General features: G+C 48.3%; 1 protein-coding gene across 1 annotated transcript in view; it reads left to right on the forward strand.

The window, feature by feature from the left end:
- Positions 1-1,324: 1,324 nt before the first annotated feature.
- The window catches only part of FOXO3 (forkhead box O3), a 97,672-nt gene continuing 72,264 nt past the window's right edge, over positions 1,325-26,732 (forward strand). The window contains exon 1 of the mRNA XM_075145629.1: positions 1,325-3,270. Coding sequence (XP_075001730.1) covers positions 2,680-3,270 — 591 coding nt within the window. The 5' untranslated portion in view covers positions 1,325-2,679. The remainder of the gene's footprint in view (positions 3,271-26,732) is intronic.

Below are 26,732 nucleotides of genomic sequence, written 5' to 3' on the forward strand. Positions count from 1 at the left end.
AGTATCACAACTGCGGAGTAGCTGGTGTCTTTTTGAGCTGCCTTGCATTCCCATAAGGGGCCACGTTACAACAAAAGCCATGGCAGGGCATGCAACGTCGTGACCCAAAATGGAGCTGCAGTGAAAATTATTTCCATTACTCGAACCTGCATTCATTCTGATTAATTCAGTGTCTCCTACTATATTTAGATAACTGAGGATTAATTGTATGCATGCTGAAATGCTGTCCCTTGTAATAAAATCATGCCGAACTATTCCTAACTTGAGTGCCACTTGAATTTGAAACCTAACTAGACCTTGAGGGCCTTAGCCTTTCCTTAGCAGGATGTGTAAGGCATGCAGGATCAGAGCCTTGCTGTTTTCTAATCAAACCAAATGGTTTTCAAATCTTATTGCTTGTCTATAGTGCTAAATAAATCAGGAATCGGAGACAACACTATTTTTGTGCTAAATCCAGTCCATAGTTTAGGTCGGTACAAAGCTAGGTGAGAACTGATACATATACATTGCTATGTAATGTATTTATAACTACATCTATTATTAATAGCTCTATATTCCTTGGCTTTGTGGGTCACCCCTTTACCCAACCCATAATTAGCTACGTCTTCAAGTGAGCTACTTCAGAGGGCTTTCTGCCAGGGCACGGCCTGCGAGGAGGAAGGACAGCGGGATTACGTTCACGTGTGGACATGTCTGAACGTGCTCCCCTATCACCCGCAGGCGGAATGCAAGTTTTCAAAAAATGACTAAATTGGGCTCCAAATTTGAAGTTTACCAGCATAACTCGTGCGCCAGTAATTTATGACCAGTGGAAACAAGTCAGAAAAGAAACAGCGCCCTATTCCTGCGCCGTGCCTGGCTGTCACGGCGGGTTTGAGGGTGAAGGACAGGCAGCGAGCGCTGTGGCCGTGCTGCGTCTGGCCAGGTGGGCCTGGCCAAGAGATGGGGTACGGGAAAGCGAGACGGTTGCGTCTGGTTTTGCCGTTTAAATTCCAGTACGCGCAGAGAGCCGGGGCTAATCTAACCCTTGGAAAGAGTCACCGTATGCTTTGAGAGGCTTGAGCGCTTCCCGGGCAGCGGGGGGACGCGCAGCCGCGGCGGCATCGGCGGGGAGGAGGTGCCGGAGGAGCCGGAGCTAGGGGAAGGCCAGCAGGCAGGCACCTTCCCCGCCGGGTCCCAGCGGCCTCTCCCGCCCGCCCAACCCCGGTGGCTCCCCCCGGCCCGGCCCGGCGCGGCGCTCCCGCCCCGTCGGGGCGGCCCCTGCGCGGCGCCGCCCGCCCTCCGCCCGTGGGCGGGCCGTGCCGTGCCGTGCGGTTAGGTTGAGGCTCGCTGCGTGTGTCTATAACTTTGTGTTGCTGCCGGTGGTTGTTAGGAGGAGGGATGTGGAAGTCGGCGGCGAGCAGGGTGACAGGCTGCTCGGGCGGGCTGCGGCGGCGGCAGGCTGGCTGGGCGCGGGTGGATCGCTTGCCTCTCGCCGGCTGCTCGCAGAGGGAGCGGGCGGTTTGCCGCTTTCCCCTCCTTCGCCTTTAAAGGGAAGGCTCCTCGGAGCTGAAGGCGCAGGAGCAGCAGCAGCAGGAACCATGCAGCAGCGCTGCTTCTTCCTCCCGTGAATTCGGAGCTCGATTTCTGCCGGTGTGGAGGTGGCTGTTGATTCTCCCCCCCGCCTCCCTCCCCTCCCGATGTGGCTCTCCCTGCTTCTTCTGCCTGCGCTTTTTAAATGACTTGAGTGAAGGGGGGGAAAAACTGTCAAGATGGCAGCAGCAGGAGCAAGGAGGTTATGAATGTGGTGTTGATGCTGGAACAAAACCTATTCTCTTTGGCAGCCCTAGGGAGGGCTTAAAGCTTCTGGACCTGTTGGAAGACTGGCGACTTCATTTGTTCCCGTTGTGTTTGCTTTTTCCTTGCGAGAAGAAGGATTTTTTTTTTTTTTTTTTTTTAACCGACCAGCCCCCGGGGTGGCCTTCTCCCGCCCCCTGCTCCGTCGGCTGTGAGATTTTGGAGGGTTGCTTGTGTGTGGCTTGGGGGGCACCGCAAAGTGACAGGCTTACGCTAGTATGCAGTTGGATGTATGCTAAGACTTCGGCTCCCTTTGGGGCATTTTGAAGAAGGAAAAAGTCTTCGGCGTAATCTGAAGGACCCCTCTCCCTGCCCTCCTGCCGAGGGAGGGGGCAAAGGACCACTCCCCCCAAAAGGGAAGATATCTGCGGAAGCGACGAGGAGCGAGCTCGGAGGTGCCGGCGGGTCCTCTCCCGGCTGGATACAGCACGGTTCCCGCTGGAGCTACTTCTGCATCCGCATGGAGTGAAACATAAACAAACGCACACACGCACCGCGGGAGCAGCGGCCGCCGCTCCACCGGCGCGGAGGGCAGCGCCGCGGGCACCCCCCGGCCCCGCCCGGCCCCGCGCTGCCGCTCCGGCTCCTAATCTGATTTCCCCCCCACCCACCCATCCCCCCCGCTCCGGCGTGCGCATCGCCCGCGGGGAGCGGGGCTCGGGGTGCAGCGGAGAGCCTGCCAGCCCTTAGCGGAGAGCGGCATGCCCGCCCGGCGGCCCCCCGCCTGCTAGGTTCCCGTCGGCACCGAGGAGCAGGCGGCGGAAGAGGAGCAGGGTCGGCGGCCGCCCGCCCCGTCGCAGCGCCCCGCTGCCGCCGCCGCAGCCGCCCGGGGGGGAGGCCAAGATGGCAGAGGCGTCGCCCCCCGCCCCGCTCTCGCCCCTGGACGTGGAGCTGGACCCCGAGTTCGAGCCGCAGAGCCGCCCCCGCTCCTGCACCTGGCCCCTGCAGAGGCCCGAGCTGCAGGCCAGCCCCGCCAAGCCCGCCGGCGAGCCGCCCGCCGACGCTGCCTCCATGATCCCCGAGGAGGAGGACGACGAGGAGGAGGGGGGCGGCTCGGCCATGGCCGTCGGCAGCGCGGCCCCCGCCGGCGGAGAAGTGGCGGCGGCGGCGGCCACCGCCGTCCCGGAGGAGGCGGCGCGGCTGTTGGCCCCGCTGCCCGGGGGCGGCCCGGAGGGGCCGAGCCTCTCGCCGGGGGGAGCGGCGGCGGCGGGCGGCGGGGGTCTGAGCGGGGGCCCGGCGGCGGCGGCGGCGCCGAGGAAGTGCTCGTCGCGGCGCAACGCGTGGGGCAACCTCTCCTACGCCGACCTCATCACCCGCGCCATCGAGAGCTCCCCGGAGAAGCGCCTCACCCTCTCCCAGATCTACGACTGGATGGTCCGCTGCGTGCCCTACTTCAAGGACAAGGGCGACAGCAACAGCTCGGCCGGCTGGAAGGTGAGGCGGGGTCCCGGGGCCGCGGCGGACCCACCGCGCCGCCCCGACGGGCGGGCTGCCTGCGGGGGTGCCGGCGGCTTCCCCCGACGGCAGCCGGCCGGGCGCTGCTGCTGGCCGTGCTGGTGGTCGCGCTGTCGCCTCTGCTTATTTTTTTGAGGGAGGGGGTATAAAAAGTTTTGTCTCTTTCCTGTTGCCGTGTGCAAGCGGTGAGGGCTCCTAACTCTGGGAGCAGGAGCGGAGCTGGCTTCTCTGGTGCACAGGCACATAACCAGGGAAAGAAAAAGAGAGGGGAAAAAAAAAAAAAGGAAAAATATTTTTAAGAAGGGTGGGGGTTTGTTTTGTTTTGTTTTTTAAGTTATAGGCACCTTTTGGTGTAACTCGTACTGGAAGTAAGCAGAGTTGCTTTTATGCAGGGTCAATCAGAGTCTCAAAGCTCAAATACAGAATGACTCTATTATTTGCGTCAAGAAATGCCCCAGTGGTTTCCCACACGTTCCTCAAAGGCAATAGAGGGAAATTCGGGTCTTGACATTTCTTCATAAAGTTAATCAAAGCGTGGAGTTATTGGCTGCTCAGCCACGGGAACGCTTGGTTTGTGTTTCCTGCAGTGCCAGTGTATGAGGACACTGTCTACTGATAAATCCCATATATCCGAACATTTTCTGATCAGCATTGCGACAGTTAGCAGCTAAGATTACTACCGTTTTAATAAGGAAAAAAAAAAAAAAATCTGGTTTTGTGGCTTGTTTACTTGGCGCGTGCGAAAGCACGTTGCAGGCAGGCAGGGTTTTGCTCTCAAAGACAGGGTCTAATAAGGCCTACCAGGAGCCGGTGCTGCACGTAAAGCACATCTGAAGTGATTTCCAGAACTGCTTTTTCTCCTCATTTTTCATGTCCATCTATTAGTGTCCGTCGGACGCGGAAGTGTCACGTACTTGCAGCTATACAGAAATGCAGGTGCTGCTTGATGTCGATACTGTTTGCAGAGGGAAATCCCGGTATGGTTCAGTTGCTGCCGAGGGCCGATGCTGGCAGCATCCGAGACTGAGTTTTTGAATGGATGGCTGAAAGCGAATTTGCTGGGAAGTTTTATTGTGTTACAGAGAAATTAAATTTCCTCTTTGAATCTCTCTAGCTTTGGATCAGGGGATAACTTACAGTATACAAACCGGTCAGAAATGCTGTATGGATGAAACATTTCTGGCAGTTTTCGTATTAGCAGCCCTGTCTGATATTTTGGTGCCTGAGTGGGACTTGCTGCTAGGAATTGAAGTACAGCTGTATGATTTTTACCTTCCAAATGGAGCACTGTAGAGGAAGCATTTCACTGACAGACTTGTCTCAGGATGGGGAAAATACAAACACAAAGTTTATCAGTGGCATAGCTAATTCAAGACAAGGCTTTTAAAAACCACGGATCCTTTTTACAGCTTTTGCATCTGTATTAGGTGTTGAATTTTGATCTGACTTTACAAGTGCGACATGGAGTGTGACAAAGGGTTACATCTTCTGATGACAGCCAGTGCCTTCATAAGTTGTTTGGTTTCACGCAGAAGCAGTGGCTTTAGTTGTCAGCTGCTATGACAAATCCAGCCTTTTTATCTATTAGTTTGAATTTTCAGTAAATTCTCGATACCCGATTCAAACGAAGACTTACCGAACAATGGGGCTGATACTGTTTCGGCTGAATTTGGTGGCGAAGCTCCCATTTGCTTCAGCAGAAGCAGGATTTGGGCCATAACGTGAAGTGCTTACATTGATTAGTATGCTTAATACAGTCACAATTTTTCTGACAATTTATACTGTTAATTTGATATTGATTCCTTTGCTGAGCAGCATTAACTGGTACTTGGAGCTAATTAAAATGTTAAAAACTTGGATCCCTTGAGTTTCCTGTGATATAATTTAGTTCAGAAGTTTTCACAAGCCTTTAAGATGACCTTTCTCAGGAGATGGCAAGCACACCGGTGGCAGAAAATTTTGCCTCTCTAATGACTGTGAGCTGTCTCTGGAAGTTAGGGTAAGGCATTCGATGACGTTAGCGGCGGGTGCAGTTGTGCGTGGGTGGTAGGGGCATACTGAAAGGGGCAAAGGAGAGGTCAGGAGCTAATAATTTGCCAGGCATCCAAAACTGCAAAATTTAATTCCTTAGCAGGGCTAGAGTTTCTTTTAATGTATGCATATACATTCAGAAGGGACTATTTCAGAAGAGGACTATTTCAGTTTCTTGGCTGGAACGTAAATTAGTTTGTGCAGAGGCAACACTCTTAAATAGAGACTCCATCTTAGTCTCCCGATGCTAAAACACATTATATGTTATTATCATCTTTGTTTCCCTCACAGGTAATGAATACAACTCTTCAGGAACTAATCTCAGCTTTTCACATCAGCTTTTTCAGATTGCTAGTTACACTGAGATTTTAAATGCACAGAAGATAGTTCTGTATCAGAGGGCTTTTATCTTAATTTAGAATATTTTTACACAGCTAAGTTCGTCTTTGAAGGTAGCAAGCCCATTTAACAATATTCTGCTGTGGCACTGAGTGGGAAAATTGTCATTTTAAACAAAGGGAAGAGGAGAACTTCGTTTTATTATCTTATGTATTATTATTATATATGAAATATTAATACCGTTTCCAGTGAGATGTGCTGAATACCATAATCCGTAAACATAGCTGGGATTACACTCCTCAAAACAATTATTTTAAGAGCTATAAATTAAAGTTACAACTATCACTTTTTTTTTTTTTGCCCAGGGCATTAAAGCAGAAGTGAATATTTCAGATGTGGTTAGGAAGGCATATATTACGTTTCCGCTAATTCAGATAAGGTTTGCCCAATATACCCCCCTCAACAATCCTCTTTGCTTCCCCCTCCCCCTGGCCCCGGTGGGACGCTAGCTAACCTAATACTGCCTGACAGCTAACTAGGGCAGTAGTGTACGGTGCATCGCTGTAGAGCCGGCACGCTGCGGACACTGTCGTGTGCCACGGGCAGCCTGGTTTGGTACAATCCTGTACACTTCCAAATCACCAGGAAGAGTTTAGGCGCATGCTTCAATATCCATTTACTGTCTTGAATACTTACGGAGAGTCGTTATTTATATTTATCGTCACTGGAGGGGGGAGAAGGTCTGAGGGTGAGCTGGTTTCACCCGTGTGAAATGCCCTGTGCCAGGCGGCTGTTGCAGGTACTTCCACAGAGCTCCTCGATGACCAGATCTAGCGTGTTTCCAAATTCAGGTATCCATTACCCTGTCGATGTCCTGCAGTCACAAAACTAGTGTGCTGACTTAAAAACCAAGTTTTCCCCCCGCAAATATTTAGGATGCAGTAACTCACTTCACTGAATAATCTTGAAACAGAAAACTGGAACACCTTTGTGTCCGTGTCTATAGTAGAGGTGCCCGGTTTCACTATAGCTTAAGTACTTCCATATCTCTTCCTATAATGTTATTTTGTAATTTCTTGCAGCACTATCTTGTGAAACTATCTTTTCTACATGAAGAGTACACTAGGGGGACTATTTTCCTCTTTGTTGAGTGGTATGGCAAGGCTATGAATCTGGTCCTTTATACACAAATACCAGCAATTCCCAAATTTAAATGTAGCTGATTTGCTTTGATTTGTTTTTTTATAGCAGAAGCCTATTTGTTTTACACCTGTTGCATTCATCTTCCTCATGAAAGATAAATACTAGCTGCTGGAATATTTACTTTGAAGGGGAGATTTTTGTAAACTTTGTACATGGACATTTCATCATTCTTTACCATGTTTTATTGACCAATATGTACCGAAGGGCTGCAGTCCCTTCAGCAAACGCACCAGTCTCTTCTCTAATTATTGAGACTTGAAAAGACTTGAGAAATTTGCCAGCGATGTAGACAGATGTCTAAATCTGTTAGCCAGATGCTGATACGCAAGATGTGTCGGACTTTTTTTATCATCTTTTTGCAGAGGATGTGGGAAGGAAGCAACACCACTCTCTTCTTCTTATTTCTCCTTCCTCGGAGTGGCACACAGCGTCTTTATCAGGAGTGGCAGCATAAAACTGGAGTTTGCATCAGTTTCATTTTTTCTCTGCTGTCTTTTTTTTCTTTTTTTCTTTCTTTTTTTTTTTTAGACTCTGTTTCCCAGTTAACTACTAGCATGAATATTTTTTCCAGCTTCTGTTATATTCCTACTTTTTTTTTTTCTAATTTTGAGCTGCCTTATTTATCTGTACAGAAGGGTTTGGGTTACAAACTGTAGCCTGATTATTTTAAGTTTTGATCTACTGAAGCGAGCACGGGTTTAAGCACGTGAATGGATCCTTGGGACTTCGCTGGGATTACTTGTGTGCTTAAACTTACTGCTTAAGCGTCTTACCTGATCAAAGCCTTACTATGTTGTGCTTTAACAAAATACTCAGTAACATTTGTAAGTGAATTTTGTGCTGAGCAACGTGGAGAGATATGTGGTTCCAGCCCCAAAGTCGAAACCGCTAGATAACAAGCTTCTTGCATCAGAGGAGTATACTTTAGTATCAAAGTAACAAATGACTTTTTAAACTTTCCAGTAGAAACCATATGTAGATATTAGCGCACATTATTATTTTCTGTCTGTAATGTACATCAAAGATCTCACTTTTCCCCAGCTCGTGCAGGCAGGTGACAGCTATTAGAGGGGAGAGAGGCACCGAGTAGCTCTCCCAGAATCATTGACATTGTTTGATCCACAGTGAGGAGCACCTCCACTGAAGGACTTGTTAAATGCCGATGTATAAACACATCGCCTTGGTGAATGTCATCAGCTGCAAAGAGTCACCGGCTCTGATAAACTTAACTTTTGATGTGAATGGGAAACCTCCAGTGAATGATGCCGGATAGCATCGCTGTCAGGTAGACCTGCGTGATAAATACTGGAATCAATGTTCCTCAGTTCTTTAGAGACAGAAGGTTACCTGAAACAGTCATGCAACATCGGCGTTGTCTGTAATAGGTTATTAGTGTCAATATTTGAGCATATTTAAAATGGGAAGCTTGAGAGTCAGAGGTTGGCTCCTACACTTACCTGTGTGCTTGAAAGTACACGGTTAATGCTAATAAAAATTAAATCACCTTAGTGGCTTTTACATCCGCTGTATTGTATTGGCTTGAACAAACATTGTCTGTGACTATCAGGCTGGGGAAGAGAGGCGTCCTGGCGCTCCTGTCCCGGGACGTCCTGCTTCGGCCTGGTTTTGTCCTGGTAAAGCGAGCGGTGTCTTACGCACGAGGCCATTTTGTATTCGGGTCATTTTGGTGGTGCCACACCACTTTGCTGTAATCCTGGGAGATTAGGGGAGGCTGGGCACGTGCTGGCGCATTTAGAAAGGCGAGTGATTAGGGTTAGCCCGGTGGTTTTGTGAAAGCTCTTTGTGCTGACGTGGACAAAGTAGAAACCCGGAGTCGGTGGCGTCCCTTGCAGAAGGCAGGCAGCGCTGGGGGGGTGCAGCCCCCCCACCCGCTGCAGCGGCCGGGCTGTTTTCAGCCAGCTTGCCTGGGGTGGATGGGGAGAACAGGTGTGAAATCACCCCAAAAAATTACGGAGGGCGTGCTGGGCTTAAAGGGAGGCCGAAGGGATTGCCTTGGAGATAAGGGAAAACTGAGGATAAACAGCCAAAGCGTTTCTCTAGGTGGCAGCCTCCTAAAGGTGCCCTGCAAGATTCTGGCAGCCAGCTATTTTGCGTGGAAGTACGGAAAATCTTTTGTGAGGATTGTTTCTTATTTGCAATGCAATTACAGTGGGTTTTAGCGTAGTGGCGGCTTGCCAAGGGAGAAACTGAAAGTGTTTCCTAATGCAAGTTGTTACTTAGGCTAAAATCTTTGCATGTTCTTGTTTCTCTCCCACTTTTTTAAAAGCCTTAACTACTATCTCTGTCACAGAAAACGTGCCCAAGGGCTGGGTTATAAAATGGCAGCGTTAGTTTCTTTTAAAGCAGGAGGCCCTCCACGTTTCGAGGCAGACTCTCTCTGGAGGAGGGCGAGCTCTGAGCATCCTCCCGCTGCTGTTTCGTTCCCCCCACCATGGAAAACTGCGATTCCCAAGTCGGCGCTGGAAAGGGGCCACAGCCTCGCCAGGTCCCAGGGCAGGAGGCGCATCCAGGTCCCGCAGCACGTAGCAAGCATCCCGATAAAGGCCTGCCTGATAACGCAGCGCTCGGGGAGCTGCAGAGTGGTTTTGATGTGGCTTTCCTTGGGGCTGACAATATCTGCGTAGTGCAGCGGTTCAGGAGCAAAATAAAGTGTGCAAGTAATGTGCACAGTCATTCAGTTGTCGGTAGTGCTGGCTCAGCACACCATGAGTTAAGTGAAGATTGTGCTTAACCTTTTATTTGCTCTTTTTTTGTGCTTCTACAAACTTAGACTGTTCTTTTTTGTTACAATTTCCTGAGCATTGCCACACACTAAGCTTGGAAAATGAGGTGCATTTAGCCAATTTATGGCCTGACATATGTTAATTAACATTAATTACCTGCTTGAATAGTCCATTTAGCACTTATTATTAAAAAGTGGCTTGTCTACAGAAGGGGATTTTCCTTCAGAGTAAGATGTTTTGTTCTAACTTGCTTCAGACAAAGTCAGGATGGGGTATCCCGTGCTTCTCTGCACGGCTGTACCAGTTTCCTGATGTTCCAGTTGTGTGTGTGAGATACAGGCACCAACTCCTTACCCATATGTATTTGACATTTATTTGACGTCGGCTTAGCTTTCCTAAGCAAACCAGTGTGTTTCCAAGCGGTTTTTGCTAGCGGTGGGTACAGCTTTTGCTTCTCTGATTGAGGCAGCTGGAGAAAGAGCCGTGCTTCTCAGCTTGCCAGGAACTGCAGGGAGATCTGGAGGCCTGTGGTGATGTGGCCCCAGCCCCTGTTTGGGGTGGAGGGGTAGGAAAAGCTCAGGTGTGCAAGGCTGGAGGGGGTGCATAGGAGTTGCTGGGGCGCACTGTGGTGCCCTGCAGGGAGGGCATCTTCAGCTCTACGTGGCTGAGGATGCTGGCCCTTGAGGCTCCTGCAGCAGTTGAGAGCAGGCCACCGCTGGAGTGAAACATGGTCTCCAACAACAGCAGGTTATGTCTTGCGGTTATGTCTTGCGGTATCCATCAGCTATGTTATCTAAGTTATCTCCCAGGCAATGCGTTGGGCAAGGGTTGTCACACGTCATTGGTCTAAAACCTGTGAGATGAGGGGAGTAACAAGCAGAGAGCACTCGTTCAATTTCCAAATACCAGTGTTTAAAAAAAAAAAATTCCATTCCTCAATTCCCCATCCCCCAATTCCTCATTCCTGTCTTGAGAGACTCCAGGGACATTATGTCCTACTTCACCTTCTCCATCCTTCCTTTCCTAACACCAGCTGGGGGGTTGCATGGTGCATGGGGTACCTCTGTGGGAAACGGAGGGCTGGCTCCTAACCGTGCAGGGCATGTTGCAGAGTATAGCTGCATTTCGGCTGGGGATACAGCGTGGAGGCGATTAGGCTACAGGACTGACGAAGAGCAATTTCACTGCAGTGTAAGGGGTTGGGAACAAGCAAGTGATTGCATTAGTGCTCTGCCTCATCCCTGTGGTGAAATAGCAAGGGAGATGCCTTTCAGTGGGGCTGGAGGAGAAGAGCATCGCTGCGTCACCATTGCTTTTTGCCAGAGTGGTTCCTCCTGATGCTGCGCCTAGCTGTGAGGTCCAGGAGGAGCCAGTCTTGCCCTGCAAAGCCAGCGTCCTTTCTCTGGGCTACCCCCCTGCACATTTGCTGAAGGACTGGTATGCTTGTAACGCTGCTTTGCAGGGAATTTGAGGCAGGCCAGGAGTTAACAGCATTGGTGTCTGTGTCTGTGTCCTACCTGGACTTTGCTTATTGGGGCAATTTTCTGTATCTATACACTGGTACCTATTAAAAATAAAGGCTATTTAAATACTTCTACTGATATAAAACACCTTTGTAAGATTTCACTGACAGAGAAATGCCTTTCTGGGCATTTGTACTGGTAAAGAAATGCCTTGTGAAAATTAGCTCTTGTAACAGACTTGTGCTAACGAATTGAAAGGATTGCCTGCTTGATCGCAACATGCTATGTACTTAAGAGCTGAATTATGAAACGCTGGGTTCTCCCTTGAACATGTTTATTTCAAAGGTATTCTTTTGCTTTTCTTTATTATTTTTCCCCTGCTGGTGAAGTTGCCACTCGCTACGTGTAAAGGGACGGGCGAGGGAGGCGCGCTGGGACAGGAGGGCAGGGGCAGCCTGCGGATCGTTGCCGCAGGGCTGGAGGAAGGTCCGCTTGAAGCCAGGAGGACGGCGCCTGGCACCGACAGCTTGTCGTCAGGGCCTTTGCAGCTTGCGCCTCCAGGGTGCTGCCTGCCAGTTTTGGGGGGCAGGAGGCCGCTCGCAGTGGGTGTGGGGCTCTGCCTGTGCAGTCTCTGGCTGCTGTACACCTGAGTGCTGCCGGCGGTCAGGCGCGTTTCCATGGGGTGAGTCACTGGATCATGCCACTTCTGCATCCGTTCACCCACTGCCCGCGCCGAGGTGAAGGGTGGGTCTGTGCTGACGTCTCCATGCCAAAATCCTGTCGAGAGCTCCGGAATGAGGGCAGGAGGCAGGAGCGCTGCCAAAGGTGCTGTTTTTCTCCTTTGACACCTGCCTCTGAGGCTGCCTTCACGCTTTGTGTTGTGCTGTGGGTCTGCCTGGAGGCTGCTCCTAACCTGGCCCTCCGCCTTGCACTGCCTTCAGGCCAGCCCACCTCCCCATCCGTGGCTTTCCAAGACCTTTGGCTCTCCCTCGGGAGCAGCAGAGGCCATGAGGATGCCCGGGATTGCGACCAGCGGCTGGGATGCAGTCCTAGGAAAAAAGTTTTCGGTAGGTTTGCTGGCTCCTGAGTCGCGTGAGCAGAAAAGGGCAGGTCCGGGCTGGATGCCAGCACTTGAACAGGAAGGTGACATCTGCTTATCCCGACCCCAGAGGAGTGGGAGGCAGCAGATAAGTCGGAAGACTGATGAGGACAGAGAGGGTTCTGCTGGGGGAGGACAGATAGAGGAACACCCAAACACATCGGCACGCGTCCGCTCGGGCCTCGCTCTGCCTCCTGGCTGCTGCAGCTGCTCAGTCCAAAGCAATTCGTAGTGGGGATGAAAACTGGTTTGCCTGGATGCAGCCCAGTTTATGACGGTGCAATTTCCATGGGTACGTGAAGTAAAGAGAGCAGGGCCTGACTCCTGTCCCTGCTAAAGGCCATGTTAAAGCAGCAGAGTGGGGCTCTCCTACGGTGCTGCAGCAGCATGCATTTGCATCAATGTAAGTAAGACTCAAGCCAGCAGTGCTTAAAATCCTGGTTGCAGCTGAGCCTGGACTCGCAGTGAGGACTGAGCATGACCAGGGAGTGTTAGTAACAGTGTTGCACTAAACAAAGCTTTGTTTAAAAACATATTAATTGCCTAATAATATTCTAATACAAACTACTCTCCTAGTCTAGACAGCCAGCACCTCTCACATTGTGGATGATTTGCCCTTATAACTTAGCGTTTTCTCATGGTGTACCATGCTGGTTTCTGCGTTTTTTTCCAAAATAGGATGAAGAAGAATAAATTATTCTAAAGAAATCATTTTAAGACATGACTTCCAGGGCCCTATTTGTTTTATCTAGAATGTGGACTGAATTATCTTGAAATATACTCCAATTACGTGTCAGCACTCTTAAAACCTGCTGTATTTGTTTTTTTTTCCTCTCCGTGCTAGCTCTTCAAGCAGATATTTCAGCTATCCGAAGACGTGTTATGACCAAAGTTAATCCCACTTTCTCACATGAAATTTGCGGTGTAAACATACCTTAAAATGCGAGACTTAATCCAGATCAAAAGTTTCTGACTAGGCTGTGAACCCCTATCTTGTGTAAATATATTTGCTAGTACTTCATGGAGGATTTATCAGTTTCACATATAAAGTTCTAGATATGCTTAGTACATAAATTTGGCGTCTGATAAGTGAGAACAGCGCTCAATAAAGAATGTCTTTGTGTGAGACTCTCACAGGCTCCCACATTATCACCTTTTTTGCTGATTGGTTTTGTGCTGAGAGCAAGTGATGTGGTTTCCTGACAGCCTGTAACCTACTGTTTGTTCTGCAAAGCTGCTCTGGACCTTAACTAATTTTCAGAGAATGTTTTTTTCCAGGAATTCATAGGAGAAGGTGACGCCAGTTCAAGTCGTGTCCTGAGATGCTTGTAAGCTGAGACACATAGAGCGGCTGTCCCTGTTTTTGTGCAACATGATCTGTTGTGTTTAAAAGTTTCACTGTATGGGGGAACTCAAAACCATTTGTCTGAGATGTCAGGTTTCAGAGTGAATGGTGCTTCTTTAAGTATTCATCAAGACCTACAATGGGAGGCTGCTGGTCCTACAGTGCCTTTGTAGGAGAACAGCGTTGGCAGCAAGAATGATGTTGCCACTGAGGAGCTGTAAAAACTCCGAAGCATTTTGCGAATCTTGTGCAAGCAGCTTCTGTGTTTGCGGAGCCTGAGCCATATATGTGGCCCAGATAAATGGGCCACATCTAAAATCTTCGATTTTCAAATGGAAATCATGTCAGAGCTCTGCATGGATTGGGCCAGAGGTTTCCAGCCTAGTTTGTGGAGCAGCCAAAAGCTCCAAACCTAATATTATTTTCATCACAATGTTGACAGTGTAATTCTCGCTTCCCATAGCGTGTTGAGATTTATTTTTTGCCCCATTGCTCTTACAGCCTGGTTCATGCACGGCAAAAATACTTCTGATTAAAATGTACTAGAAGGTTTGCGTACCTGGGGTGGGAGAAATCTTTTATGAGGAGCTGCTTTTTAGAAAGCTCTTGGGAAGGGAGCCGTGTGCTTAAGAAGGTATTTGAAAATTAATAGTGGGGCCATTTTACATACAAAAAAAGAGGGGAAGTGTGTAGGCCACGAGGTACTGGCATACAGGGCTGGGAGGAGGGAGGATTCTGTGAACTAGCAGTAGGGAGTAAATCAACCTGATGTATGTTCATAGACATCTGATGTCTACTGGGCCTAGTGGGGTAGCTTGGAGCAGGTGGAAGAAGCATACTGTTTACCTAATTAGAAACATAAATAAAATCTTTCCAACGTTTTTTTCTAAATTAAAATGCATCTGAAGCATATGTCAGACTTCTCACATCCAGGAAAGATCTCTAAAACCCTGCCGTTCCCCAGGGAGGCTGTTTCTAGCCCACCTTCTTCAGGGCTCTGCCAGGTAGCAAGTCCTCCTGGTCGGGGGATGGAGTGGGACATGCATTAGCAGTTGGAAATGTTGGGGTTCTTCCTGAGCCCATCCATACTCCTCTTTAATCAGTGGGAAAAGGTCTGTCATTTGAGGTGAACAGACCCTGGAATTGGAAAAAAACAAAGAAAATTATAGTTGAAATCATTGAAGATAGGATTTCACCTCTGTGTATTCATTGAGAAGTCGGTGATGGTGGGGAGCAGGGCCTTGGCTGCTGTACCGTCAGAGCAGCTCCATATCTCCAGTGTATTTTAGACACCGAGGAGACAAAGATGATGCTAATTGCAAGAGAAACTACTTAACTGCTTTGTATTATGTTTGAAATGAAGGGGGAATAACGCTGATTGAATGACCTATTTTGACTTTCTCAGTATAATACGTTTAATGTTTTAGGCTTTTTCTGGATAGTGAATTATAATTTTATCAAATCCTGCTGGAAATGAATATGTTGCTGGGCAAAGTATTTTATCCTCACAGTTTTAACTGCAGAGTTACCTCTTGCCGCTTGGCTCTGTGGCAGGAGTTTTCTCTTTCGGCTGGAAAGGTCTTTTGCTATGCAACACAGCGACAGCAGTTTTTTTTTAATACAAAATAGGGACCTGTCAGGAAGAATATAAAATAGGGCACTGAAGGAGTCTAATTTAGAAGGAGAGAGGGCATAAATCTACACCTCTCTCAGATGACAGAAGGCCAAAGTACAGCAGAAACGTTTCCCTGCTTGTAAAATGCTGGTCCTGATACCGGAGAAGTGTTCTGTTAAAGGCACAGCTGTATCTAACCTCCTTACAAGTTTTTCGACATTATTTTCGGTACGTGACTGGATGTTACATAAGGGGATTCTTAGACGACGAAGCGCCTCCGTTAGTGTCTGCTCTGCTTATTGTGCCGTTACAGAAATTGTTTGCTGTTTTGGACCGGTGTCAGGCAGAATAATACTGAATAAGTCCCAGATGAATGTGGGTGGTGAAAGGAGAAAAATAACTTCAAATAAAGAGGGGTATTATCAACTGAGCAGCCAGTGTTGATCCTATGGTGCTGAAAAATGGAAGCAGGAAAAATAGTCTTTTTTTTTTCCTTTTTTTTTTTTTAAAGATGGAAAATCCTAGCTGAAAAATCTGTTCTGACCAGAGTCTGGTACCCAACTTAAACTCGCAGCAAATTGGTGTCGGTGCAGCAGCACTGTGAAATATTGAGAGGGAGAACAGAAGTACCAACAAGCCTCCAAAACTTGAGAGGATCCTCAGATTCTTTGTCCATTTAGGACAACATGACCTGTAGCGTCACTTGCAGCTGCTGGATCCAAGAGTATAAATAGTGAAAAGAACACTGATTTGGCCAGGATAAAATGTTCATTTTGGGTTTTTCCAACAGCTGTGTCGGGACTTAACCCTGGCAAAAGCTTCTCGTGTGTCATTTTTTATTCAGGCTCGTACTAAGCATGTGGAATGACAATGTTCTCTAATTGAAGGAAAAAAAAAAGGAAAAAGTAAATTGAGACATAGTGTGGATGTAGTGTCCCCTCAGCCTGAAGGAAAAACAGTTTGCTTGAACAGTATGATAGAAGTTGTTTGAGAAATTAACTATGGCTTTCCTTTGATTGTAGTTGAATCATGACATCTCACTAAGTTTATCCAGTCTTGAGTGCCTGGTTTCTGGTTTGACTTTTTTGGTGGATGGTTGTTGGTTGTTGGGGTTTTTTTGTTTGGTTGGTGGGTGTTTTTTTTGTTTGGATTTTTTTTTTTTTTTAAAAAGCTCTGCATGGCTTGAGAGATGATAGTTTCCTTATTTTCTGCAGGAAACTGTATCAGGTATCAAACCACTGATTCTTCCAGGTGGGTACGGGCGTGCGGGGGCCAGCAGCTTTCTCCCTAGAAGCACCACGATATAGCGGGTGGGTTCGAGCAATGCTGGTGATGGGCCTTTCCCATTTTCTGGGAGCAGACAGGGAGTAGGAAAGTTGGGTTTCGCATGGCTTGACCATTAACTGCAGATCGCTGGAGTATCTCTGTGGATAGTTCTCACTGTTCGGTGAAGTGCCGAGCAAAAGAACTAAGAGCGTACTTCATTTATACGAAAATCTACACCGAAAAAATGCTTCCATATAAAAGCCAGGTGCAAAATGTCAGAAACAAAGTTGCCTCGAACACTTGAAATTACCTCTCATGCTGGCTATGACACTGTCGTTAGTAACGAGCTCTCACACTCTATCCACCCCCAGTCTCCTTGTCGGGCTGGATGCTTCAAGGGGTATTCAGGGTTTCGGCTCATCCCCCGTGATCTCTGGGCCCTGTGCCATATTTGTTGCACTCAGCTCTGAGTAAAGAAATACGCCCTTCCCGGTCTGCTCATCTGTGTCATTTGCCTCCCCAGTATCCGTGGGCTTCCCTGACGGGCACTGTCCCAGCCCTGCATCCTCTTCTCCCCTCCCCAAGCTCCTCGCCCCCCGCGGTCTCCTGTCCCAGCCTCCTTCCCTGCAATTTCCAGTCCTGCTCCATGCATTCCTCCTTCCTTTTCCTGTGATTTCCCACCCCTCTGTCCATCTCCTCTGGTTTCCAGATCTGCTCTCCTTGTCCAGCTTGCCTGGAATTTTTGTCCGGCTCCTCATTCCACATTTTTCCCCTGCCCCGCGATTCCCTGTTTCTCATGTCTTGCCTATCCCAGGCCACTGATCCTGTTTCTAATCCCAGTTTCAGTTCAGGTTTGCAAAGCTATTAGCAACAGGGAACACGGTTTTATAATAGGAAGTGTTGGACAATACAAGGTGTAGGTGGGGCTCACAGTACCACCTATAATTTACAGCATTGTTTATTTTTTTAACTAATCCACCCTTAGGTAAGCAGTCCTGGTGCTGTCGGTGTGCAAATCCTTAGTCATTTGGGTAGTCCTGTTCCCTCTGCTGATACTGTTTACAGAGGGATTGCTCATTTGTGTAAGAGATGGAGGATCCAGCCGTAGAGAGACTTCGATCTCTGTTTTGGTGTGGCCTGAACTAGACAGCAAACAGTGTCTGAGATTATACAGTTCATTGGGCTACTGAGCTGTCCCTAAAATATTTAATGGTACGTGTAGTAATTGCTTTCATTTCCATGGTGAGGGGCTGTTCCTTTTTCCTTCCCTATTGGTGAGAAGAGAGGAGACATACAAGTTCCTCACTGATAATATATAAGACATGAAAGTATCCAGTCCGAAGTCACACCATATTCTGCATCCTCTAGTAGATGCCCTCTGTCTTGGTGTATTTAGGCTAGAAAATATAAAGAACCTTTTCCTTACGTAGCTCCCTGGTTTTCTTGTTTCTTCTGCCTCTGCTGCTAACTTCATGCCTGGTCTTTAATGATTCTGGTAAATGCCTCCACATCTAGATGGGAAGCTGACCACAGTTTTTTTGTTATCAGAATTAGACTGAGAAACTCATACTGAATTGCTGCTTAAAACTGCAAGCTGATGCCTTGGAGTGTGGGAGGATGGACGCCTTTGCTGCTTTCACTGGATGCAACTTAGCTTCTGTTGTAGTCAGTAGGCAGTTTCCAATGGACTTGGTGCTAGTTCAAGTCATTTAATGGTGTGAATAACCTTACATTGACCTTTTGAAGAGCTTATGCATAGACCGTGCAGTTTATGAGTCCCTTGTTCCTTCGTGTTAAAGTTCAAAACTTTAATCAGGTAACAGGGTGGTCTCTCCTCTTTCCATTGCAACAAAGTGCATGCAAACACGCATTGCAACAAGTAGTGCAAAGGCAAATCTGGCATGCCCTGCTGCTTCTCCCACAAGAGAAATATGTGGTTTATTCTCCACCGCTGCTCCCCGAGCCATTTCAGCAGCTCGGTCGGCTGAGGGGTTCTCTGGTGGTGGCCGATGCCTTTCAGGTACCGTGCTTCAGTTTCCCAGGCTATTGATAACAGCTGTGTAGTCACAGTTCTCTGGGTCACGATGTACGGGGATTTTCTGATGGTTGTGCTGACCTTGGGTGGGAATTAGACTGGACGTAATGCTTCCAAGAATTGGAGGCGCCTGTGCCATTGAGCTGGTGCACGTTGCCGAATCAATTACTAACATTGGCAGGATTTTGCTTTAGGGGAATCTCGCAGCTACATCACAGTCTTGTTATTAGTAGATTATTGTTAATTGGTTTTAATACAGAGCCAGATATTTGCAGGGAGGAGGGACCTTAAATAGTCGGTTTCCGTGAATTATTTTCCCTATGCGCAGCACTGTTGCAGGGCATACCCTGGCACTGTATCTCACTTCCGTTTTCGGGATATTTTTACCAGCTCCTGTGTGGAAATATACATTTGGTGTAGAATTGTCATCCTCAGGTGAGGAATTCGCTGCGTGGCGCCCTGACCTCCTCCAAAGCCGGTGGTGACAACTGAAACTCTCCACATGGAGATTTTGTAACTTTTTTGCGATGTGTTGAATCATGATCAAGGCACTCGGCACCTTTGTGATTCGGGCTGCTGCGGCATAGGCCCCCGGCCAGCTTTTGCAGAGGGGCTTCCCAGCGCACCCGTCGGTTTTTGTGTGCAGCCCCTGGTCTAAATCCGGGTTGCCGGCCTCTCCCGCGCCCGACGCCGTCGGGTGGCACGGAGCAGTTCATGACGCAGCGCGCTCAGGCGCGTTTAATTTATGACCTAGCAGATTGTGAATGTGCCTCTTGGCAGGTGACGAAGGAGCACGCCGCGACCCCGCTTCGCCAGCGCCAGCTTTGAGCCGCACGGTTTCGCTCTGCGAGATCGGGGTCAGGCTCGGGGCCGCTTCCCTCTTTCGCTTTCCAGTTTGGTGCCCGCGCAGCGTGGTGTTTTCACAGGTCTGCTCAGCCGAAGCCCCGCTTGGGCGAGCCCGCGGTTGCCGAAGTCGTGAAGGGGAGCCCTCTGTGGAAATGCAGGCCCCCTAATGCAGCCGGTCCGTTGTTTACCGTGTTCGTAATTGACTGTCAAAGTGTTGGGTTTAATTCAAGTGCTGGTAGGGTTTTCCTCAAAATGCCTGTGTAGCGTTAAGCCAGTTAGGAGTTACAAATGTAAATATGTTTACACAAAAACGAGGAATGTATGAAAGCTGGCATTGCTTAAGCAGCCAAAAGCAGCGTGATTATATGCTAGAGGGACACTGGAAATGTAGGTTGCCGGAGAGCGCCTCCAGAAGTAAATCCCAAGCAGAAGCGCTTGCAGTCCCTGCCTTCTAATGCACTGTCTGCCTGCTGCGGCTGCTGAGGCGACGTGGGGGAGAGGGCTCAGGAGTCCGTGGGCATCCTTGTGGAGTTTTAAAGGAAAGTTTGAAATGCCAAAGAGAAGCGTTGGCTGTATCTAAACGGGTCCTTGTTTTAGATCTTCCCGAGCAGCAGCAATATAGCAATCGGCAGTCGGGGGACCTCTGACGCTAGTGTTTAGGCGTTTTTCACAAGCTGTCCTATTTCGGGTTGTGAGTGCGGGCACATGCACATGCACACCCCTCGCACACCCCCCGCACACCCCCCCAGCACATTGTTTACTTCCTCTGTAAGTTCTGGGACATTCAGTACTAAGGAGCATGATACGCTTGCATAAACACCCCAGCCAGATTTATCTCTCAAGCCTATCTTTCCTTTCCCGTCTTGGAAAGTGATTAATCTGCAGCACACATTTTGTTCTTTGATTGCAGGGCATTATTCTGTAATCATTTACAGTTTTGCAGAGCTGTAGCACTGGCTTGATGGAGTATTTCTGTCATGTAGTCATCGCTGTCGGCTGAAGCTTTAGCTGTGTAACGTGGAGGGAGCATTACTGTGCAGCTCTGTATCATGTTAAAACTGCTTTCTTTTTACATTGCGTGCTTTCTGCGCATTCAAAAAAATTCAAATGTACATATTTAAAGTGCAGGTAAGTATCTGCAGCAATACATGCTGGGGGCTGGTTTGTAGATTTTAGAAACAGTGTCAGTACTGCAGTGTGCTGGCTGCCAGCTGAGGCTTTCCTATGCGTTTGCGGAGGGTGGAGGAGTTTAAATAACTTTGTTTTCCATGCTGCACATTATGTATTGAAGCCTACACCAGTTAGAAATTGTCAAACGTGTAGATACAAGAACCTGTACGTATCACCTAGTGTCTGAGGAGAACAGAAAAGTGAAGAGATTGAAGGTGAATCAGAAACTCTGTCCTGTCTGTACAGCATCAAGGCTTTTCCATGTGCCTGTCGTGGTTTAACCGCAGCCAGCAAATAAACCCCACGCAGCCGCTTGCTCATCCCCCCACTCCGGTGGGATGGGGGAGAGAATCGGGAGGGCACAAGTAGGAAAACTCCCGGGTTGAGATAAAAACAGTTTAATAATTGAAATAAAACAAAGTAGAACAGTAATAACAACAATGAGAACAACAATAATAACAGAATATACAAAGCAGGCAATGCACAATGCAACTGCTCACCGACCGCCGACCGCGTGTCACGAACGGGGGGGGGGCGAGTCCGTCCCCCTCCCCCCACCTGGTTTTTATACTGAGCCTGATGTCACATGGTATAGAATACCCCATTGGCCAGCTGGGTCCACCACCCCGGCTGTGCTCCCCCTCCCCGGTGCAAGCACCACCCAGCAACAGCCAAAGCATCAATGGGCCATCAACGCTCCTTTCACACCAAACCCAAAACACAGCACACCCCCCAAGCTACTGGCAAGAAAGTTAACTGTCCCAGCTGGAACCAGGACAGTGCCCTTTGTGGTTTTTGTTTGTTTTCCACATTTTCCAGTGTGCGAGGAAAGGAGGTAGGAGAGGTAACAACCTTAAGTTAACGTGCAGCGGGTTTAGATAAGGCTATCAAGCAGAGTTTTCTTTGATGCAAGAGTCCAAGCTGTAAACCACTACTTCTTTCAGTAAAAAGGTGTGAAAAGTAGGTAGAAAAAATTCAAAGAAAACCATGTGACTTTAGGTTCTGACATGTTGTTAAGTTTATTTTTGCAGTATGTGTGCAACTTTCTCTCCTACAAAGAAAGAGTTTTTAATGGACCTGAAGTCCCTGGGTCTGGACCAGTCACCATGCCAAGGAGCCTCTTGTTCCAAGAGTCTCAGAGATCTGGCCTACACACCATGTCAAACAAAACACTTTTCTGTCACCTTATGACAAACCAAAGCCCCGTAGTTAAAAGACAGAAGCCACAACACTGATGGACTGCATGCAGAGACCAGGGCATTGCAGGTGCAGAGTGTCTGTTAAGTGAGATGTCCAGAGGACCCCATGCCAGAAGTCAGGACAAAAAAATCTTCCGACAGCCTTCCCTGTCAGTCTGATCTTGAGGGCAGGGCAAAGGAGGGGGCTTTCCTCTGACTACAAATCCAGCAGTTGTTTTAAGTGGGCAGGTGTCAGAAGAGTACCGTGCTCTGCCTCGGGGACCTGAGGGGGAGCACCAGCCTCACATCTCCAGCGATAGGCTTTGGAGCAGGCAGAACAGGCAGACAAGTAGTGACATGGTATTTTTCTTTTAAACCCCTGCCCCCTGATTTACTGATGTATAGGGGTATCTAGAGCATCTGATCACAAATTTCACTTCTCCATCCTAGAAGTGCAAACTTCTGTAAAGTCCTCATGCAAACTCCTTAATTATAAATAAAGGGAAACTTAAAAGCGAGGAGAAGGAAGACTAAGGCTCCTGTGAAACAACAGCTGTTTAGGAAAACTACCAAATTGTGTAAAGAAACGACAGGTTCAGAGTGTGTCTATTTATGGAGGTATCCAACTGCTTGGTTGGGCTCAAATTCAGGATTAAGGTAGCTGTCCTGTGGTTGTTGGAGGGGAACGTGCCACTTGGGATTGTGAATGTGCACCATCTCCACTCCAGTGGGACGAGGCCCTTGGTGAGATGGTGTTTGAGGAAGGGGCCAGGTAAATAACATTTTTCTGCGGTTGTGAATTAGTGGCAATGGCAAGAATCTCAGCAACAGGCTGCTAACCACTTCGCGTACTCTGCATTCCTCTGAAACCAAATGGAGCTGCTGCTTGTCTCCCGATGCAACTTCAGTCGTGCAGCCGATTTTAAGCGCTGGTAAACAAGTGGAAGCGACTCCGCACAGCAGGCAGAGCAGAGGGCGGTGCTGCCGAAACGCAGCCTTGCGGTGCTGGTGCCTGCGGCTGGGACCAGCTGGGGTGGGCTGTGGCTCAGCTTCAGGAACTGAATAATTCATATCCAGTTCCCTGCGGTGGGAGCTTCCTCTTGCTGTGCTTGGATGTGTGCCGTGGGGTCACAGAGTCCGGGTTCAGCCTCGCTCACCCCAAATCCCTTAGTGCCTCAAAATGGTTTGCAACAGTTGTAGTTGTTTTCCTTTAACAGCGAGAGATGAACCCCATTAATCTCTGTTGTTTATATCACTGTTGATACATAGTACAGCTGCCTGAAAGATTTCTAGGACATACTGGGTTCTTACAAAGAAGGTTCACGCTGAAAACTTGAGGCCCCATCCCATCAGGCAGAAAGGAGCCTTTTCCTCAGTGTGGGTTAATTATTTGTTAATAGTTGGCTGAGTAGGCAGCACGGTCATGGACAAGGCATGAGGCTGCTCAACTATGTCCAGAGTAACGTTTCTGAGAGTTAGGAGGGGTTTTCCTTAGCCCTCCAGAAGTGTCGGAGCTAATGTCATGCCGAAGTTACGAATCGTGAAAATCTTTAGGAGGAAAAGAAGCTTTGGGTTTGAACATACTCAATTATGGAAGGATACATGCACTGAGAGCAAGATCCTCTTGAGTGGAGCGGATACCTCTAAGGGAGGTTTTGGATAAGGACCAGGTGTTGGGAACATCTGTCTGAACATCTGGACCGGTGGCTGGCTGAGTGCAGTGGAGAGCTGCTGCTTGGAGCTCAGCTAAAAACTTAGTGTGGCCGGGGAGGTGGAGGTGTCTGTTGCTGTGTACGGCCCCCTCAGCTCTCTAACTGCGGTGTTAATACTTTTACCTCTACACTTGCCTGGTGCGAGGGTAGATGGAAACACGGTGTGTTTGTGTGAGGAAGACCCTTTGCCAAGCTGGACGGGTGAGTTTAGGAGGTGATGCTGTGAGTTTCAATGCAGAGGAGCCATCTTCCAGATGCAGAGGAGCCACTGGCTCCGTGTCATGCATCACATCAGTGGAGAACCCCTGAACCGTGAAAGTGTCCTAGAAGAATGGAATAGCCTGCTAAATTGCATGCTACCGTTTTGTCCTCTTCCAACGCAGCCAAAAAGCACGTGTGTTCTTCTTCACCCAAGGAGTTTGTTTTTAGGCAGAGTACAATCCACCACTGCTAAGTGTAGCTGTTGTGCAACTGCACAATTTTGGGCTGCAGTTGGGTCAGATCTCTAGAGAGGGCTTGTCCCATGCAAGCCCCAGTAAGATATGTAATAAGCCCAGCAGAGACTGGAACCGACACTGGTGGTACCTGAGGGAACAGCAGATGACTGGCAGCTCCCCTCCACCAACCCCCCAGCCCACTGCTCACATTCAATCCTTTCTTTTCCCTAAACCGTGAGGTATCAGAGGTCAAGTCCTGTTCGCAGGTCACCCCAAAGGGAAACTGGACATTAAATTCTGAACTTCTAACTAGGCTAACGTTTTATTTCTTTATTTCATGCTAAAGGCTGGTTCTGGGCACAATCTTGAAAGCGCCTCCTGTGCAACATAGAACAGGGCCCGGAGAGAGGAAATGAAATCAGAAATGGAGAAAAGTTATTTTAATCATAAATAGCTGTGGTAGGAAGGTAGATGTTTACATGTGCAATAGTACAGTACCTACTGTGTGTATTTTAGGAGAACCTGAGAATAGCAGCTGCGCTGAAATACTTGACAGCGAAGTCAAATATAGTATAGGTTTAAAAAAAAAAAAAAAAAGAAAAGTTGCCGGGGAGGATGGATTTGCAGGGTGAAGCCTGTCGGTGTTATCTCCGCCACACGGCACAGAACAGCCTGTGACTCCGGTGCTTGTTTGCGAACGCACAGTTCCCGTAACGGGATACGTCCCGCTCCTATCAGGGTGGTGGTGTGCCTGGGTAGACACTCCCCCGCCTCCCAAATTTCCCTGAGAACCGCAGGAGGCTGACAGCTTTATTTCGTCGAAGGCTGCCTTTTCTGAAGCGTTGCTGGTTTTGCAGCCGATGGACCTGTTGAGTTTTAGATCTATAGAGCTCGGAAACAGCAAAGCTGCAAGCACTAAAACCGGAGCTCTTGCTAACGCGCCGAGGTCAAAAGGATCAAAACCTAAATTAAACTTGTCCCTGAAATTTGGCTCTGAATCACAAATTCAGGAAGTTGTACATGAAAATCAGTCTGGGCACTGTTTCTTTCTTAAGAGTTCTTCAGCTAAAAATAATGTCTTGCGCTATGGTTATAAATAATACGGGCTTTTTTTTTTCCTTCCCCCATCTAATTAAATTGTTACTCTTGCCACAACGAAGGGAAAGGGAAAAGATAATAACATGAATCTGGTTGAACAAGTATATAGCTTGCAGGTTTCAGCTAGAGTGTTTGCAGCTGCAACCGATGCTGAACCTTACGCTAATGCATTTAATTGTCAAAATTAAAAGAAGGTGCTCTGGAGAGACCAGCAATGGTTTCTCTGTGTCCATCATTTGGGAAACCTTCTGCTGTCAAAATACAGAAGAAAGGGATTTTTCTTATGAAATTTTTTTGAAGGAAATTGCAGTGTTTTTTCTAAAGTTGTGGTTGAACCATACGGTAAGATGTTTTCATGGTCTCTGGTGTCCTTTGCTAACTTATTAAAAAGACAAGCAGTGGCCACGGATAGCTCTGCTGTTATGAAGAGCGGCGCTCAGCAGGTTTACTGCAAGTAAATAGTGGGTAAGTCTGGAAGAAGGAACTTTTCTGCATCGAGATCGCGGCACCGAGGTGCTCTTTGAAAGCCATGTGGGCAACCTGGTCGTGGCCGTGGCCGTCTGCCTGCTGAACAGTAACGAAGGGCAGCAACCTGGCGAGACGGTGCTTATCACACCTATTGCTGCTTCTGTCCTAGCGCCCAGAAGAGTTTCATGTGTTTTACTGCTGGGATTTGCCAGCGGCTGCTGGGGCCTTTCAGCAGCGTTCGGGGTTTGTGGTGGATTGCAGGGGCTATCAGAGAGGCCATTTAACGTGGCACAGCTCCTGGGAGCGCCAGTAATGGTCAGTGAAAGCAGTAATCCCAAAGGCCTAAGGGGATAATGACAGGCAATAACATGGCTGCCAGTCTTTAAGCTTAATCGTGACATCTTTCAGGGTTATTTTTCCCAAATGAGGCCATGGCGAGGGAAAAAGAAGGGTCCTAAAAAGCAGGGTACGGCGGTGAAGCTGGCCCGTGCGGGCGGTAGAGCTGGTCACAGGCTCTGAGATTTATTGTGTTGAAATTCGCTGTCACTTAAAAAAAAGCGGCGAGGCAACTGCGTTATTTCACTGGCAGTGATGCAATGCTGGTGACACACCAGGACGGGAGGTACCAGCACGTTCTGTGACAGCACGGCATGTACATGGTGTCAGCAGAGCAGCGTCCCACCAACCAGCAGCTTCAACTAGTGCCGGCACTTCGTTTCAAGCCAGTCTTTGTACGTAACAGCTGGAAACATGTTTTTGGAAGTAACGCATAGTTACTGCACGTGTACAGTTTGCAAAACACCCCCTTTGCCCCTCCTATTTGCTGTGCTTTAAGGGATTTAAGACTTTTTAAAAATTTATTTTATTAGAATGCAGACAAGGCATTTACTAATTTCTCACTCACTTGTCAACGGCTCTGCAAGAGTGAAAATCTCACAGGAAAACGCCATGCTCTGATAAGGTTGTAAACAGAAAGCAGAAATCCTAGTATTCATTTCAATGGTTTACTGTGTTGTCCCGAAGTTGTCTGCTGCCCTCCAAAACTTAGTGATGGCACAGGCAAAAAGAATACTGTAATACTGAAACGAAAGACCCGAAAAGAAGAAACTTAAAGCAAACGGGGAGAGGGAGAAAGCTGGTGAGTAAGTGCGTGTGTTTGTTTAAGGAATTGAATGGGTAGCAAATACTTTTCCATGTGTGTGGAAAATATGAGTTGGCTTTTGCAATAGCATTTTATGGGAAGAAAGATCAAGGGTTCAGGAGCTGAAATACTTATTCATAAAACGTAGGGAGCGAAGACAGGCTACTTGTTGTGCTTCTGCCCATTTGCTGTAAGTCCAATCTAGCTGAATCATTTCTAGGAATGGAGTGGGTAACTGGATTTCCAGCCTC

Source organism: Calonectris borealis, chromosome 3, assembly GCF_964195595.1.
Source record: "Calonectris borealis chromosome 3, bCalBor7.hap1.2, whole genome shotgun sequence".
NCBI lineage: Eukaryota > Metazoa > Chordata > Aves > Procellariiformes > Procellariidae > Calonectris > Calonectris borealis.